The 17,860-nt window shown below is 43.2% G+C and overlaps 1 protein-coding gene across 2 annotated transcripts in view; it reads right to left on the reverse strand.

Annotated features, from left to right (window-relative positions):
- The window catches only part of TCERG1 (transcription elongation regulator 1), a 57,892-nt gene that overhangs the window by 14,477 nt on the left and 25,555 nt on the right, over positions 1–17,860 (reverse strand). For both annotated transcript variants that reach the window (XM_083181904.1, XM_083181903.1), the window contains exons 9-15: positions 12,674–12,762; positions 10,030–10,190; positions 9,404–9,470; positions 7,642–7,768; positions 4,895–4,984; positions 4,177–4,295; positions 584–734 (exon numbers count right to left, since the gene is read on the reverse strand). In XM_083181904.1, coding sequence (XP_083038030.1) covers positions 584–734; positions 4,177–4,295; positions 4,895–4,984; positions 7,642–7,768; positions 9,404–9,470; positions 10,030–10,190; positions 12,674–12,762 — 804 coding nt within the window. The remainder of the gene's footprint in view (positions 1–583; positions 735–4,176; positions 4,296–4,894; positions 4,985–7,641; positions 7,769–9,403; positions 9,471–10,029; positions 10,191–12,673; positions 12,763–17,860) is intronic.

The following is a 17,860-nucleotide window of genomic DNA, read 5'->3' on the forward strand; positions in this document are numbered from 1 at the left end:
GACGTTCCCTCCCTTATCGGAAGTTTTAATTTCGACGTCGTCCCAAGTTTGGATGTCTTTGAGTGCTCTACGCTCCTCTGATGTTAGGTTGTCATGAATTGTGGTGGTTTTTGTGGTCCAGAGTGTGTCTAAATCTCTGGACACTAATTCGACAAAAGTCCCAACTACTGGACACACATTTGTGGGAGGATAGAAGGTTCCTTTCTTTCTGCAAATGGGCCTTGAAGATGACTGGGGTCCTTCACCCGTCATCAATTCTTCCAAAATTTCGACCGCTGCTTCATCGTTAAACTGCACACAAACTGATACAGAACTGGTAAGATTATACAACCATCGGTAATTAATGTGAACATAGATATTTATCAGCAGAAAACCATTATTTATGGATTCCATGACTTTATATGAAAGATAGATTGTGTTGTAAAAAATAAAAAATTCTATATTATACTAAAAACATTCATGTTTATGCAATTCATGTTAAACCCCTAAAATAAAGGTTTGCGGGCGAATGGGGACTAAAGGGTGACTATTTATTTTTAGGAATTAAAGTCTCATTTACAATTAGTCTGTAATACAGGTTTACCTTTTCGCCTTTGTTTTTAGAATCTTCTTTTTCTTTCTTCCGTGCAGCAACCATGAATTCATTAAATAAGGTTTCACGGTCCTTCATTTTCTCAATGGATTTGAACCGTGGATCCCTGGCATGTTTCGCAGCAAACTCACTGAAAGTAGTTCTGAATAAAGGAATAGTACATTAGTCTCCATGGAACATGAGGTGCACCGTCTCGCAACACACAAAAAAACCCAGGGATGGCACTCTCCGGACTTGTTTTTTTGACTGCCGTAACTTAAAGGTCTGCATTGCCCACACTGGAACAGCGCTGGGGCCATCGATCACAGACATCACTGAGTGCCAATCCAATTCGCACACTACCATATATACACACATACATATGTATATAAAAAAAAAAGTAGCTGCCCTGGTGCCTTCCTTAAACGTAATATACATACAGGGATTCCTGTGTGAGGTGTGTTTATAATCCAGACACACGGTCCATGCAATCAGGAACGAGGCGGCACGCTCTGGTCAATGGTAGATGGATGCAATACATGCATGACAACACTAAATAGCATCCATCTACCAGAGTGCCACCACGTTCCTGATTGCAAGGGTCTGGATTATACACATACTGTACCTCACACACTAAATATTCCTCCCCTCTATCGGGTGGAGTACCGCCAGTGACCGCCAGAAGACACTGGACAAACAAAAGCACTTCTTAACTGAAAGTGAAAGCAAAACTATATTTTTAAAGCTTGTTGGATATGGAGAGGGAGCTATGAAAAAGCATATCATACAGTAGCTGCTGTAGATTCTTGTTATCCACATCTGATTAGTCTAACTTTTAATAAGTACAATGTAGCCATGGTTTTGAACCTCAACCCACGTTTTTCCAACGCAAAATACTGTGAACATTTCTGTCTGTTGAAGCTGGTGGGACAATCACCCAGCAAAATGCATTACCTAACCAGTGCATGACCAAACACTTGTACCCCTTTCACATCGCATCTCGGAACGGGTTATTGACAGGTTACGGACGTGTTGACCCAGGTTATAAGAAAAGTTAATGTGAAAGCGCCAGACCCAGGATTGGTTTTGCAATCTAAAAGCTGTATTGGTGGTGTATGAAAACTGGAGCCTAAAACCACTGATCTAGATATGAACTGGTCCAGAGGTAGGGCAAATTGTAGCACACCTAAATTGTGGCAAAGAATGCTGGGATATGTAGTTCCACAGCAGATAGAGTTGCCTACCCCGAACCGAACAATAATACCAATAAGTATTTGCTTTTACGGTTGCTTAGGCCACAATTTCGACCGATTTCAAATCCTGCGGAGATTGTTACTCCATGAAAAATGAAAATACACCAGGCAGAGACAGCCTAAAGCAAAAAACAAACTGCCATTTGTAACTGTCACTTTGGCAAACAACCATAATCCAAACAGGCAACCCATACACGGCAAAAGCAGTGTCTGCCATGGAATTGGATAAATGCATTGTACTAGAAAATATCCTTATTTCTTCTTCACCCAATAGTAGACACTGGAGAATGCAGCTCCTGAGACGGAGCATGCTGTGGCTACACAAAGCACCTGGCCCAAAACTACCCTCATTGGACCAGTGTACTCTCTAGGCTTTATTTTTCAGGAAGTTTGCCCAGCAGGAAATTCCCCAGGATAGAATAGGATGCTGTGACTTCAGCACCACAGTATATCTCACAGCTTGGAGCCACCCTCACCAAGAGGAGAACGCTGGCCTCCTCAAACCACTCTGTAGGAGCTGCTCTTTGAGGATTATGGCTGCCACTTCCACTCCAGCCAAACAGTACTGTAACTGTGTACACCCTGTCCGATGTAGCCTATTTTTCTATTAGATTTTGCTTATATAAAAGCAAAATCAAATCAAAAGCATGTGATTCGATTGTCATGTGTGGCATTAAAATCTAATAAAAAAATAAGACTTTGCAGGCAAGACAGTATATAACAGATATGTACTATATAGTCTAAATTGAATATGTACACAGCGCTGTGCGATTCAATTCGGGATTGACTATAAAAGTAAATTGCACCATTTGTACACTACTTATGTCAGATTCCGTCCCCTTGCAACGTGACAAACAGGAAGACGTCGTTTATGGGTGACCACATTCCATTTTCTGGGTGTCGCAAAAAACACAGTTGTTTTCAGGGACGTCAGCTCCGGTTTTGATGAGCCTGTCTGTCACACACTTGTGGATAGGTCAAGTTTACGCACAGACTGCACACATTGGATAAAACTAATTAGATGGTGAGTGAGCGGTGTATTGATTTACACCTGGATGTCTGTATCATCATAAGCTATTAGCAGTTTAACACGGGGGTTCCACGCTGTCTGGGCAGTGACACGCAAGCACCCACTAGGGAAAGAGAAGAGACAGTTGCACTTTGGGCCCATCAGGTGCAGTTACCCAAATGTCAGAGATACCTTACCAGAGGCAGCCAGCTAATCAGGAGTGAGGAGGGCTGAAAATAACTAATGAAATGGCTTCCCAGGAATCTCCTACTATAGGCTGATAAGGGTTTTATGTTGACAGACCCTACTTATCACTAAAAGTGGGCACTACCCCGTGGCAGGTCCACAGAAGGCGCCCATATAGGTCAGGTGGGCTATAGAGGGGAGGAATTATTATAATTAATTTAAACCAGACTGAATTGAACTGCAAAAAGTTAGAGTACACGGTTTATTTGGCATCACAGCTGGTACAGGGTAACAGCGGCAAACAGTGGGTTAGTGAACAGTAATAAGAGGAGAATGAAAGCCTGGAGAAAGCAGGTTCTGCTGGGCATTGTAGTGTTTGGAGCAGAAGGTGCCCCCAGGCTATCCACTTACAGTACCTGTGGGGCTAGTGTAGTGCTTGGGCTACTAAATGGTGGTAAGTGAAGATTGATAGCCCATGTGGCTGTTGAAGCGTCTGAGGAGTTTGGGTTTGCACATTTATATGTAGATTTTCTATTATACTTTGTATTAGTTTCTATATAACCTATAATGCTAGGTTGCTTAGTTGCAGTCTAAAACAGCGTGGCATCGCCGTGCATCCGCAGCAACGCATTTAGGAGGACGGACATACTGTAAGATGGCTGTTGGACCAGAGGTAAGGCGGCCTGAGAGTACTTGGTCATTTCCCCTGCTCTTACTATGGTGGCAGCAGACGTGCACTGAGCCCATTACGATAACTGCTCTAACACCAGAAACAACAAGGGGGCCCAGGCCTGAATAATTAGACCTAGGTATCACAGATAAGTCATGCAATTTATAGACAGACTAGGAGTTTAAAAGGGCTCAGAAGCATCATGCTCACTATATGATCTGGCGTTCTAAGGGAACACTTATAAGAACATGGAACACAGTGCTTACACTCTGCTAAAGCCAAGGCAAAGGGAGAGTTTGGCCTATGCTGCAATTAGTGGTTTTAATGTAATTTTTGGAACACTTGCTCTCGCTTTGTGGCTCTTTCAACGCCATATTAAAGTGACGTGCACATAAAAACTAAACATGGTCACTCTGTATTTATGGTTAGGATTAATCTTCTGTAACATGTATGACCAGTGCACAGCTTTTCAAAAAATGGGACAAACCTTGCATTAATCTTCCCTTCCTCCACCATTTTCTTGAAGTCTTCCTTTGATTGCATAATCTTGTTTTTCTTTTCTCTCCTCTCCTCCTCCGCCCTAGTTTTCACATACTGATCAAACACCTATGGATATGGAAATTGGCATCACTGTGAGAGGATTTATGTAACAGTAGGCAAAAGAGATCAGTGACTAAATATGAACAATTACTGTAAAATTCAGATAATTATGCTGGGAGGGTGTTACAAAACAAGACTACAAGTTGTTTACTACAAGTACCAAATGACCTAATTATTTTATCCATAGGATAGCTGTCAAGTAACAAAACAACAGGTATCACCAAACTAATCAGATGCCAACTAAACAGTTATGGGTGGGTTATTCACATGTGCATACAGGTACCTATGCATGCAGCCAGTGTAATACAGCAAAAGCCATTGTTTTCTAAATATATACAATCTTTGTAGGGGTTAATGATTTTACGACACAACAGACTACATCAAAAAGGATATGAAATACCAGGAAATCATTAAAGCACAGGGGGACTATATTAGTAAACAATTTGCTTCAGATAATTGATGAGAAAACATTTTCATATCTGACAAAAATCAGATAATCTATGGTAATACAATTCGTTACTGTATTTTGGTTTTGTGGGGCTTCTAAAACCTGCAACGTTTGTCCAACAACTAGCTCCTCTTCCCAAGATGCTGTGTTATTTTACCTGTTTTCTTTCCTTGGGATTGAGGAGTAAATAGCGAGGGTCAAACACAATCTTGTGGAGCTCCTTTTCCCAAGTGGAAAACGCAGATACCTTTATAAAGAAACGGTATAAAAGACAAGAGCCAAAGCATTAAGATTGATTTATACACTAAACCATAAACTAGGAGCATCAGTGTGTGGGGTTGGGATGTAAACCTACATGACATCTGTGGAAGGAGGACAGAGCAGAGAGCGTTTACATCTTCATCACTAATAAATGATGACCAGTGGGAGGTTAGGATGGCAAATTTCCAACACTAATTGGCTTTGAACACTCTATAATTATACAGAGGTAACAAACCGCTAATAACTCATTAAAATAACCACTACTGAGCGACATTTAAAAAGCAATCCTTGAAGTTGAAATAATGTGCCTGGTGAGGGCTGAAGACACATAACCCTTTCATTGCCCATAAAGCCAGAGCTGTAAGGCTATTCATTGCGGGTCTCTCCTGGCTGGGCAGTACAAAAGTACATTTGCACTACAAACACATGCCAAAACTAGCTTTTAAGGCTAAACCCAATTAAACTTTTCATTTTATTTAAATGGCTATCGTGTAGGCATCATTAACATTTTAAAATGGAGTGTTCCTTACAAACAGAAGCTTTTCAGCTACATTACAAAGTGTGTACTTGGCTGGAGACCACAACATGAGCTAATATGGATGAACTAGATAAGAGAAAAGGTCTTCAGCGCCATGCTCCCAAACGCCTCCGTTACCGCACTTCTTTTGCATTAGGAATGTCATGAAATGGAACAGATGGGGAGGATACATTCAACACCTTTTCTATTAAAGCTCATACTGTATGTTATTTTACTTCACGTTCAAAGTTACATATGATGCAAGGAAATAGTGTCTTAATACATAGAATCTCTCACCCATTGTAAAATGTTAATGTATAAATCAGGAAAATGCATGTCACAAATCTATATGCAAAGTTAAATTAATATTAAGCTTGTGCTGTTTAGGACTACAATGTTAAAATCTCTCTCTATATATGATCAACTTCTTCTAAACTATCATTTTCAAACCAAACAAGACCTTGGCCTGTTTTCATTCTTCGGGACTGCAAAACAATGTCCAGCCTGCTGATCAGCGAAAAAGGGGTGTGATCATGTAAATGGCCGCGGATTGTCAAGACCCACCCTTGAGTGCCAAGTGAATTTGTCAAAATAGGTGTAAAAATTGCCAAGCAAACAGTTTATTTATCATAATAACCTGTAAAGTTTACCTTATTTAGGAATTTATTTTTTTACACAATATTGATTTTAATTTATATAACAAATGTGAGGGACTACCGGATATTTTTAACATCTCTCACAAATGTTGGCCCTCAAAAAGGTTGATCCTATTATACCCGTTGGGTGTGGATGATTTGCAAATCATTAAGTCACTGGGCACACTTTATGGTGAGCCGAATTCGCTGAAAAGTGCTCACACATCCATAGTGGTGCGAGTAATTCTCAGTGAGTTCGGCCCTGCGTTAGGGTTAAATCAGGTGCAGTTTTCAGTGTTAAAACGGCACATGAATGGCAACTCGCACCCTTCGGGTGTAATAGGATCGACCCCAAAGGGTTAATGAAAATGGTATCTGTTCTCATAGACCAACTGATAATGTAACGGTGTTGCAAAGGTTAATGAACACTGGCAGAGAATGAATCTTATGCTGTTAAAGTAGTGTTACAAAATTATGAAATTAAAAAAACTTACAGGACTTGAAAGGAACACTACAGCTAATGTACAAATGACCATGACAAAAAGTAGATTGGGGGAAGATGTATCAAAATCTAGCCTGAATCTGGTCTCCAGGTCATGGACTTCTCATTCAACCAATTGAAAAAATGTTTCACCTGTGTCAGTACTCAGCACTATATGCTAAATCTGTGGCAAGAAGCAGAGTTACGCATACAGACTTTCCTTTGCAGCTTACCGGATAAGACATCTACAATGAATTTCACGGGAGAACAGAGTTGTGAGTCTCCCTGGACTGGAATTTACACCTAGACTTACTAACGTTACCATCTGACTGAACTTCTTCTAACAAAATCGAGTTTTTGAAAGCTGACAAATTAAAATGAGAGTCTGCATCTTCCATTACTCTGGACTAAAGATGCACTTTTTTGATGGGCTTGTAGTCTCATAGTTAACAAATTTACATATGTTTAAAAGATTGTCATGAATGATGCATTGCATTTTGTTCTAAACTGGTATATTTCTATCAATTATTTAAATGCAACAATATGATTGTGATGGGAGTGTGAATTTTATATATAACATTATACATATTATTGCATAGTCTACAGGTTAATTTGTACCATCAAGTGCTGTGTGTGGTGTTTACCATAAAGCTACATACAGCGTATCTGAATTCAATTGATAATCCAATGTGAATAATCCAACTACAAACTCCAAATAAGCCCTACAGTATGCTAAACATTACTTCTTGTACATATGTCAAACTACATTTCATATCTGCTGCGTGGTTTCTCATAACAGCTGCACACATTCATGACAACTCCTAAAAAATACTGTACAGTTATTATCTTCTTAAATATGGAGTGGATGGAGAAGGGAAATTCCTAAGGTGATCACAAGGAAGGAATTGGTTACCTTGGAAAGAAAACCCTGTTGTAACTAAGGATTTAGTGACTCGTGTGTGCAAAAATCAGAAAAGATTTATATACATCTCAAAAGATGGTTTTCTAACCCCTCTCTCCAGCAACATATCTCTAAATTGTTTCATTCGGGCATCCAGGGGAACGATGGCTCGCTCACGAGCTGCTTTAATTTCAGCCTCCATAGTGGTCTCCTTATCAGACTCTGTCTCTTCTTTCCTGTTCAAATAAAAACCAATATATAAATTGGGTACATACAGTATGTAAATATATATATGCACATATTGGATCATTTGATCTACAATTCGTTTTTACGGTACTTGTTTCCTAGCGCGGCGCCCATCGGATACCTTAAGTTAAGGTATGCGATAGGACCCGACCGACGCGATTTCAGGCTTTTTTTAACCTTTCCCGACAATTAGAAAACTGGGTCCATCGCATGCCATTATAATGGCATGCGATGCGACCGACGCGATTTAACATTGTATGCATTGTACTCAATGTTAAATTCCTATGTAAAATCGGGTCCATTGTATCCCATTATAATGGCATACAATGCGACCAATGCGATGGACCAGATTTTACATAGGGAACAATGTAAAAATGGCCCACCATACCCGATCTTTGATTGCATACCGACCCTGATGGGTAATTTGAATGTGAAATGCCCCCCCCCCCCATTGTTAACGCCAACCCGAAGCGTGGCGAGGGCCGGCGGTACGCATCCTTTCGACCTTTTCATACCCCCCACTATCCACGTTGGCGTGGAGTTTATTTTATATAGTGTGGCGAGCGCAGCGAGCCACCGATACCGAAGCACGGCAAGCGCAGCAAGCCCCGCGAGTAATGTGAAGTAATGCGCGGGGCTCTCTGCGCTCGCCACACTATATTGCTGTTTTAACCCTTTGAGTGCCAACATCTGAAAGATGTTCAGGATATCCACCAAAAATGCCAGAAATTTGTTATAGAAATTCAAATAAAAATTTGTGTGTATAAAAAGGATTAGATTTCCTATATAAAAAGGTAAGAATTACAGGAAATTATGATGAATAAAAATCATTGCTTGGCAAATTTGACACCTATTTTGACAAATTCACTTGCCACTCAAAAGGTTAATTACTGACAGAGCCAATACTGTAATGATCAGGTTATTTTACTTACCTTGGTCAGCACAATTACTTTCTATTCTCCTTACCCCTAATACATGAAGAAATGATATGCACACAGCATAGTTACTTCTTCAATAGCCTGCATATTTACTCACTGCACAATATCAAGCGTGTGTAGGCGTATGCTACATTTTTCGCAATAAACTTGTCAAATACAGGATTCCTAACATGGCCCTGGAAGGTGGCTGAGTGGGCTGGCCAAGTTGGACCAGGGCAGGGTGATAGCCGCGTCATTTCATTTACAGATTACCGCAGATCTCTCCATTCACATTGTCCCCCACTGTCTGGGAGCCATTGGTGGGGAAGGTACATACATTGAGCTCAGGATATTATTTGGAGAAGAATAATAAATTACATTTTTTAACCTGGAGTTGGTACCCTTCTACTGGCGCAAGTCTAAATTGTATCCAGCTCAGACTCAACATACCTTAACAAACTAGGTGTGAAAATGGCCCAGCTAACATTTTTACTCAATATAATGAACTGTAATGTATACCTTACATAGGAATTATAATTTTTTTTACATTTTTTTTATTTGAATTTATATAACAAATGTGAGTGGCACTGGTATTTTCAGGAGAGATTTTGCACGTCTCAGATGTTGGCACTCAAAAGGGTTGACAAGTGTTGCAAAAAAGGCAAACAAAAACCGGTCGGCTTTAATTATGCAGACAATAGTACTTACTTCCGCTTTTTGGCTTTTATAGGCTCGTCATCATTAACATCTTCTGAGGATTCATGATCTTCTTTAACTAACAAATTGGGGAAAAAAACAATTAGACTGATAAAAACAATCCAGTCAGGAAACATTTCCCCCTGTATATAAAACATTCTGGAAAAAAATATAACAGCACCCAAGTTTATAAAGCTATAAATCAGGAATACGATAAGGGTTATTTAATTTTGAATATAAAACCTTTATATTGAAAAAAGAAAGAAACCTACATTAATATACAAACTTAAGGCCCCTATACACAGGTCTGATTTAATCAGATTCTGACGGATCGGGCAGACATATCGGATGAATTTGGGCCAAATCGGATGTGTTTTACATTGGGTTCAATCGGATGTGCATTCCCGTGCGCATTGGATCGGATACTGTATATTATATAGTAATACTGTATATATTAGAATAGGTACATCACAAATGTACATATGTTGCAACCATAATGGTTCTGCCATGTAAATGATTGTCACTTACAAACTACTACACCATGAAAATGACAGCCTGAGGCAATACAGCTTATGTTAATTTGTTATACCTCATACCATCTAGTCACATTATTAAACTTCTGCATTTATTTAACTTACAATATTTCTTGTCATCGTCTAATCCTCTTTTATGTGGAGGCTCCTGAATGATTTTGTCAACATCAGCTCTTCCAATCAGATCTTCTGGTCTGTCCCACATAGAGAGGCGTGTAGTTGGATTGTAGAAAAAGACACGCTCGTCCCCGGTCCACACCACACACCTAATGGTGGAAAAGCAGAACGTAAGAAAGCAATAAAAGACACAAAGAACCCATCTGCTGGTGGATAAATGGATTTAATTTCCGCAGTTAACATTTTTGGGCAAGCATCTCAGATTATGTTTAATGTGGTAACGGTAAAACAAAACCAATTGGCCACGCTTACAGTCACAGATCAAAATTCAATATGCATGTATCCAAGTATGTACGATGTATTTAGACAGCATTATGGTGAAACAGGAGATCTATTCATACCATTCATTGTGTTTACTATATGATAATCACACAAAACCAAGATATTATTGCTTCTAATAAAATATACAACAAAAATAGTTTTGGGATTGGGAACAGACAAATGTATGTCATTGTAATATACTAAATAACAGTATTTTTTTTGTCATTGTAATATACTAAATAACAGTATTTTTTTTTCCTTGAATGAAATACCTTTCTCTGAATAAAATGAAAACATTGGTATAGAGCTTCGCTTCCCAACTCCAATCCTCAGGAAACTCTAATACTGAGTAAAAACTTGAACAATCTATCGTCCGGCAGACAATATAACGGTACACACCTGACAGGGCTTGATGGAGGAACCCGGCCGGGTCCCTGGTCTGACCACCCCCCTCCCGGACAGCAGCACACCTACAGCATGTGCTGTGCTGACACCAGGCAGCATGAGCATATCACTGACCGTGTGAGAGCTCATGCTGAGCCTGCTGTCAGCACAGCACATGCTGCAGTTAGGTGTGTGCTGCTGCTGAGGGGGGGGGGGGGGGGGGCGCATTAACACTACCCCTCTACTTGAGTGTTTTTTCACCTCCCCTAAACATTTGGGGGCGTGGCCTATTTGTGGCAGGTGGCCACGCCTCCCACGATTAGGCCATGCCCCAAAATATTCCCAGGGCCTGGCATACCTCACGGCGGCCCTGCTGATATGTCTGAACTAGGTTGTTCAAGAACTGCCGACAATGGGGGGTTATTCAATCTCTGACAACATTTCCCTATGGAGCAGAGTCCGTATTGTCGGAAACTGTTGCGGTTTGTCGAATTTGCAGCCATTTTTCAACAAAACATCAAAGTTTTCACTGATCCATAGACTTTGACACCCAGAACATTGAATACCAACTGTTGAAATCAAGTCAAAAGTGGGATTTGGGGGAGTCACTATCTGAGGCATTAAGACAGGCTCACCTACCAGTTCCAGTCTCACACACCACACAAAGCAGGGGCATCAACTAACAGAAGGTAAAGGTGCCCACACACTAGAAAGATCTGCGATCTTAAGATGTGTGCATAAATTAGCCTTCAAATCTTTTATCCGATCTGGACAAAAGATTTCAGGCAAGCGCACATCTTTACCAAAGATTGTTCTTAAGATCCCGTGTGCGTTCCTATGGATCTTTTGTTAAATCTTCTGATCTTTTGTGCAGCACGTAAGATCAGAAGATTTAGCAAAAGATCCACGGGAGCGAGCATCGGACGATTTTCGACCGATTATCGGTAAATATCGGCCGATATATATCGAAAATCGGCCAATCGGCCCAAAAATCGTTCTAGTGTGTGGGCACCTTTAGACCGCCGTTGAGGCGGCTGATATAAAGCTATTCTAACGATGCCATAGACAGCACAGTGTCAACACTCCAGCAAGCAACTTGGAGAAATGTGTTCACAGAAAGATAGGGTAATGGAATGATTAAATTGGGGGGGGGGGGGGGGGGGGGGGGCGGTGCTGTAAAACCTGTAGATGAACAGGTTTACAGAAACTTCATTTATTCTGTCCAGATTGGTCATATACAACAGGGAAATGCGTAATAACCAATACAACTCCCAAAACAGAGTTTCTTAAATTTATAACCCTTACAGACATACGCAAAAATCCCAGGTTTTTTCACATGCACAATCTCTGGACCAGCGTATGTCTGAAAGGGTCAACCTGGGACCTGTGCACCTGCAATTGACCTGGGATTTTCAAAAACCTGAGATTTAACCAGCTTCAAAATACCAGGTAGTAAGTCTGAAAGGGGTATTATTAGGTGGTAAAGGAAATTTATAGTGAGGGCAACTTTATCTAAAAATACATTCTTTAGACCAGGGATGGGGAACCTTCGGGCCTCCAGCTATTGTTGGACTATACATCCCAGCATGCCTTGCTCAAGTTTTGCTATTTGGCCATGCTAAAACTGTTGCAGCGCATGCTGGGATGTGTAGTTCAACAGCTGGGAGTGCCAAAGGTTCCCCAACCATGCTTTAGGCTGTCCATCAAGTATAATAAATACTTCATAAAAACATGTCTGTCCTGTGAATATGAGGATTCCGTATTTCTGTGGAAATATATAACCCAGCAGAGAAAACAAGCTTCTTACCAAACACAAGCAAATAATGTAATAAAATGAAAGCCCTTGCCTGTATAGATGTAAAATCCAGGACTAACACAAAAGTCCCTGCAAACATTGGCAAGAAAACAGGCTTTGGGTCATAAGTACCATGGAGTGCCAGGTATTGGTGTGGTAGCCACCGGCCTGGCTTTTTGGGCAGCTTTTTCCTCCTCCGTCATTTCCTCTTCTTTTGGCTCCTGTATAAGAAAACTATATTATATTAGCAATGGTCTCAAAGATTTTCTGAACATAAAAGCAAACGTCTCTAAATTAAGTGAAAAACTATAGATTACTATGAATACTGTACCCACTTCCAATCTGAGTAATGCCTACTTGATTTTGTTTCAGGTGGACAACCCTACAAACTGCTTATGTCATGAAAGGTTACATTGTATACAGTTAGACACCTTTTTTAACCTTATAACATCTATTTAACCCTTTGTTCTAAAGTTCCCCTTAGACCTATTATTTTTTTATTAGGTTATTTATATAGCGCACACACTCCGCAACGTTTTACAAAGTATATTTGAACATTCACATCAGTCCCTGCCCCAGTGGAGCTTACAATCTATGATCCCTACCACATGTACACGCACACACAGACATTCTATGGTTTATTTTTTTTGGAGCCAATTTACCTACAAGTATAATTTTTGGATTGTGGGAGGACACTGCAATACCCATAGGAAACCCAAGCTAGCATGGGGAGAAGATACAAACTGCTCACAGTTAGGGCCATGGTGGGAATCGAACCCATGGCTGCACAAAGGATTTTTCTGATCCTGTGGCAGTCAATGGCATTGCATACAATACTCTGTATGTAAAAGGAGCGCATACAGTGTATTGTATGTGAACCTTCTGCCCAGGAGGGTATAGCATACATCACAGTAGTGTATGAGGGCCTTTACGCCTGCTCGTACCCCTTTTTCCATCTGACACCCTGTGTCACATCTCGCTCTCATTCCCTCTTTTGTCATGACAATGCCTCTATATGGGGGGGGGGGGGGGGGGGGGTTCCCAAGCTTAGGAGAGTGATGATAAATTGGAGAGCTTAAGTAGCAGCCAATCAGCTACTAAGTGAAAAGTAGATTGTTGTTGCTTTAGCTTTGTACACTGTATCAATCTCCAAAGCTTAGTACATCTGCCCCATAGTCCGTTCCATGACTTTAAAAATATTCCATGAGGTCTGAGAGCTTAGAATGTTATTTTGTGGAGCGAGAAAGCGGGTATCCAGGGAAAAGAGCGTGTGTGAGAGGGAGGATGGGCTTCATTGTAAAAGAGGGAATGAGAGAGAGATGTGACACAGGGTGTCAGATGGAAAAAGGGGTACGAGCAGGCGTAAAATGACAATTGCAGTGGGTCTCAAGCTCCACCCTCTAGTTTTCACAACATGTTTTCTAGATTACTTTCTCTGAAAATGGTGGAATATTTACTGAACCAGCAAAATGATTAACTCACCTGTGCACGATCAAAGCAAGCCACAAAACATTACCATGACTCTTTGAAAAAGGGGATTTTGGTCCTACCTGTAAAATCCTTTTTTCTGAATCCATGGTGGACACTGGGACAGTGGGGTGTGGGTGGAGCTTCAGCTACAGGCACCAAGAAGATTGACAATGTTTTTGTGCAGCCCAGGCTCCTCCTCCTCCACGCCCCCTACAGGCTTCAGTTTGTTCAACAGCTTATCCGCAAGGAACAGGAAGAGGAAGATAAAAGAAAAAAGGAAACCTAGCTACCATGGAAGTGTAAGGTTCCAGAGAGTAACGTATACACCCTCTTATTGCAGATTAGTGCGTTAGGGTGGGCGCCCAGTGTCCACCATGGATTCAGAAAAAAGGATTTTACAGGTAGGACCAAAATCCCCTTTTTTCTATCATGCCAATGGTGGTCACTGGGACAGTGGGACGTCCCAAAGCTGTCCCTTTACGGGAGGGGACGCACCTGAGCTGCACTGAGGACACGGCGCCCAAAAGCAGAGTCTGCTGAGGCGAACGTGTCGAATTGGTAAAATTTGATAAAGGTATGAGGTGAAGACCAAGTGGCTGCGCGACACAATTGTTCTGCAGAGGCTCCCTGGTGAGCCGCCCAACTGGCCCCCACGGAACGGGTGGAGTGGGCCCTGATGGAAGAAGGGACTGGTTTATTTGAGGATAAATAAGCCTGTTTGATTGTTAACCGCAGCCAGCGAGCCAACGTCTGCTTTGTTGCAGGCCAACCTCGCTTGTTAGCATCATATAAGACAAACAACGTCTCAGTCTTACGAATGCTTTGTGTTCTGGAAACATAAACCTTCAGAGATCTCACAACATCTAGAGAAAAAAGTTCCAAGGAGTCTTCCAACGGGGAAAACGCAGGTACAACAATGTCCTGATTAATATGGAACTTGGACACAACTTTTGGTAGGAACTCCTTACGAGTTCGCAAAACTGCCCTGTCCTGATGGAACACTAAATAAGGAGAAGCATGTGACAGGGCTGATAGGTCGGAAACTCGCCTTGCCGAGGCTATTGCTAACAGAAAGACAACCTTCCATGTTAGCCATCTGAGATCTATTGACTCAAGCGGTTCAAACGGAGGATGTTGTAGTGCCGATAAAACCACGGTCAGATCCCATGGTTGAATTGGGGGTGTAAAGGGGGGCTGAATGTGGAGGACCCCCTGCAGGAATGTACGGACTGCCATCCGTGTGGCCAGCCTCCTTTGGAACAGAATTGAAAGGGCCGACACCTGAACCTTTAAAGAAGATAGCTTGAGGCCTAAATCGAGGCCTGATTGCAAAAAGGCCAGGATTCTGGCTAAACTAAACTCCCGCGGGGGGAGGTTTCTTTCCGCGCACCAGCCGAAAAAGGCATTCCATACTCTATAATAGACTCTGGAGGAGGCTGGTTTTCTAGCCGCGATCATGGTCTTAATGACCGGTAAGGAGAACCCCTTTGCTCTTAGAACCTCCGTCTCAAGAGCCACGCCGTCAAGGAGAGGCTGTGCAGGTTGGGGTGAAGGCATGGTCCTTGTGACAGCAAGTCTGGACGTGCTGGTAGAATCCAAGGAGGTTGGATGGACATTTCCTGAAGGTCTGTGTACCAGGCCCTTTGAGGCCAATTGGGGGCCAGAAGAATTGCTGTGGCTTGCTCCTGCTTGAGGCGCCTGATGATTCTTGGAAGGAGGGCTACTGGAGGGAATATGTATATCAGGGAGAATGGCCATGGGGCTGAGAGCGCGTCCACTAGGCAAGCTTGTGGATCTCTGGTGCGAGCCCCGTAACACTGGAGCTTTTTGTTTGATCTCGAGGCCATGAGATCTATTTGTGGGAGTCCCCACCTGGCCACCAGCTCCTGGAAGACTTCTTTGTGGAGAGCCCATTCTCCTGACTGGATGTCTTGCCGACTTAAAAAGTCGGCCTCCCAATTCTGGACCCCGGGAATGTGGACCGCTGATAGGGCCATCAGATGGCGTTCTGCCCAACTGAGGATCGAGGATACCTCCTTCATTGCCGCCGAACTCCTGGTCCCTCCCTGGTGGTTGACATATGCCACCGCTGTGGCATTGTCTGATTGAATCTTCACTGGTCTGGAGTGAACCAGTGGTCCTGCACTCTGTAGAGCCCTGAGGATCGCCCTTAGTTCTAGTATGTTTATGGGAAGTTTTGCTTCTTCCCCTGACCACCGTCCTTGGAAGGAGTGTTCTGCCAGGACCGCCCCCCAACCTCTGAGGCTGGCGTCCGTTGTCAGGATCATCCATTGGGGGATGACGAACTGGCGCCCTTTTTGTAGGTTGTGTGGGATGATCCACCAATTTAGGGATAGGCGCGTCTGCCTGGATAGAACAAAGGTCTGTGCTTTCAGATTTGTTCTGGAGCGGTTCCAGTGGCCTAGCATCTCCCTCTGGAGCTGACGGGAGTGGAACTGGGCAAATTCTGCCATGTCGAAACATGACACCAGCTTTCCTAGGACCTTCATGCATTGATGCACTGAGACTCTGCGCTGTTTCAGAAAAAGCAGTAGAAGATTTCTTAGCGCCACTCTTTTGTCCTCCGTAAGAAAGACCCTTTGGGCCCTGGTGTCTATCAAGGCTCCCAGGTGCACCATTCTTTGAGATGGTGTTGTGGTGGACTTCTTCCAGTTTATGAGCCACCCGTGCCTCTGGAGGAGGGACACTGTGAGCTTGAGATGCCTTTGGAGTGTCTCTTGGGACTGGGCCAAGATCAGGAGGTCGTCCAGGTATGGCAACAGACGTACCCCCTGGGTCCTGAGTGCTGCTGCCATTACAGCCATGATCTTTGTAAAGATCCTCGGAGCTGTTGATAATCCGAAAGGCAGTGCAACAAACTGGTAGTGGCAGTCCTTGATCGCGAACCGGAGGAAGCGCTGGCTGTCTGTCCTTATTGGCACATGCAGGTAAGCATCCTGGATGTCCAGGGATGCTAGGAAGTCCCCTGGCTCCAGGGCCTGAAGGATGGACCTGAGAGACTCCATCCTGAACCTGGGCACTTTGAGATACTCGTTTAGTCCCTTTAGATTGAGGATGGGTCTGTAAGATCCGTCCGGCTTCCCTACCAGGAACAAGCTTGAGTAGAAACCTGTCCCTTGCTGAGAAGGCGGGACCTGTATTATCACTCCTGCTGATAGCAGGGAGCTTACAGAGCCGGACAATGCCCTTGCTTTCTCCGGGTCTAAGGGGGTGCCTGTTGTGAAGAACCGAGCTGGAGGGCGACCCTGAAAGGAGAGGGAGTATCCCTGAGCAATTATGGTGTTCACCCACCTGTCGGTGGATGTGGCTTGCCAAATCTCGGCAAATGACAACAGGCGACCGCCCACCGGTAAGCCCTGGTGAGCCGCCTCCCCCTCATGCTGCGGGCTTGTCTGACTGCTTAGGGGCCTGACGGCGTCCTGCCCAGGACTGCTTTGGCTTGGAGGCCGACGAGCGCTTTGCAGATGGCTGAGCTCTCGAAGAGGGCTGACCCCTGGGCCTCCCCTGAGGTCGGAAGGACCGAAAGGACTGGGATCTTGGCTTTGTTGGTGCTGAGGGCAAAAAAGCCGTTTTGGACGTGGCTATTGTGGTTACAATTTTGTCCAACTCGGGACCAAAAAGAACCTCTCCTGCGAAAGGCAAAGCTTCTAGGGCCCTTTTTGACTCGGAGTCAGCGTTCCATGTACGCAGCCAGAGAGCGCGCCGAGCTGCTACTGATGAGGCTGAAATTTTAGAGGACAACGCAGCTGCATCCACTGCAGCCTCCTCTAAATATGTGGCGCCTTCTCTGATTAGGTCTACTGTGGACAGCAATTCAGAGCGCCGGGT

This window comes from Crinia signifera, chromosome 4 (assembly GCF_055691185.1).
Source record: "Crinia signifera chromosome 4, ASM5569118v1, whole genome shotgun sequence".
Lineage (NCBI taxonomy): Eukaryota > Metazoa > Chordata > Amphibia > Anura > Myobatrachidae > Crinia > Crinia signifera.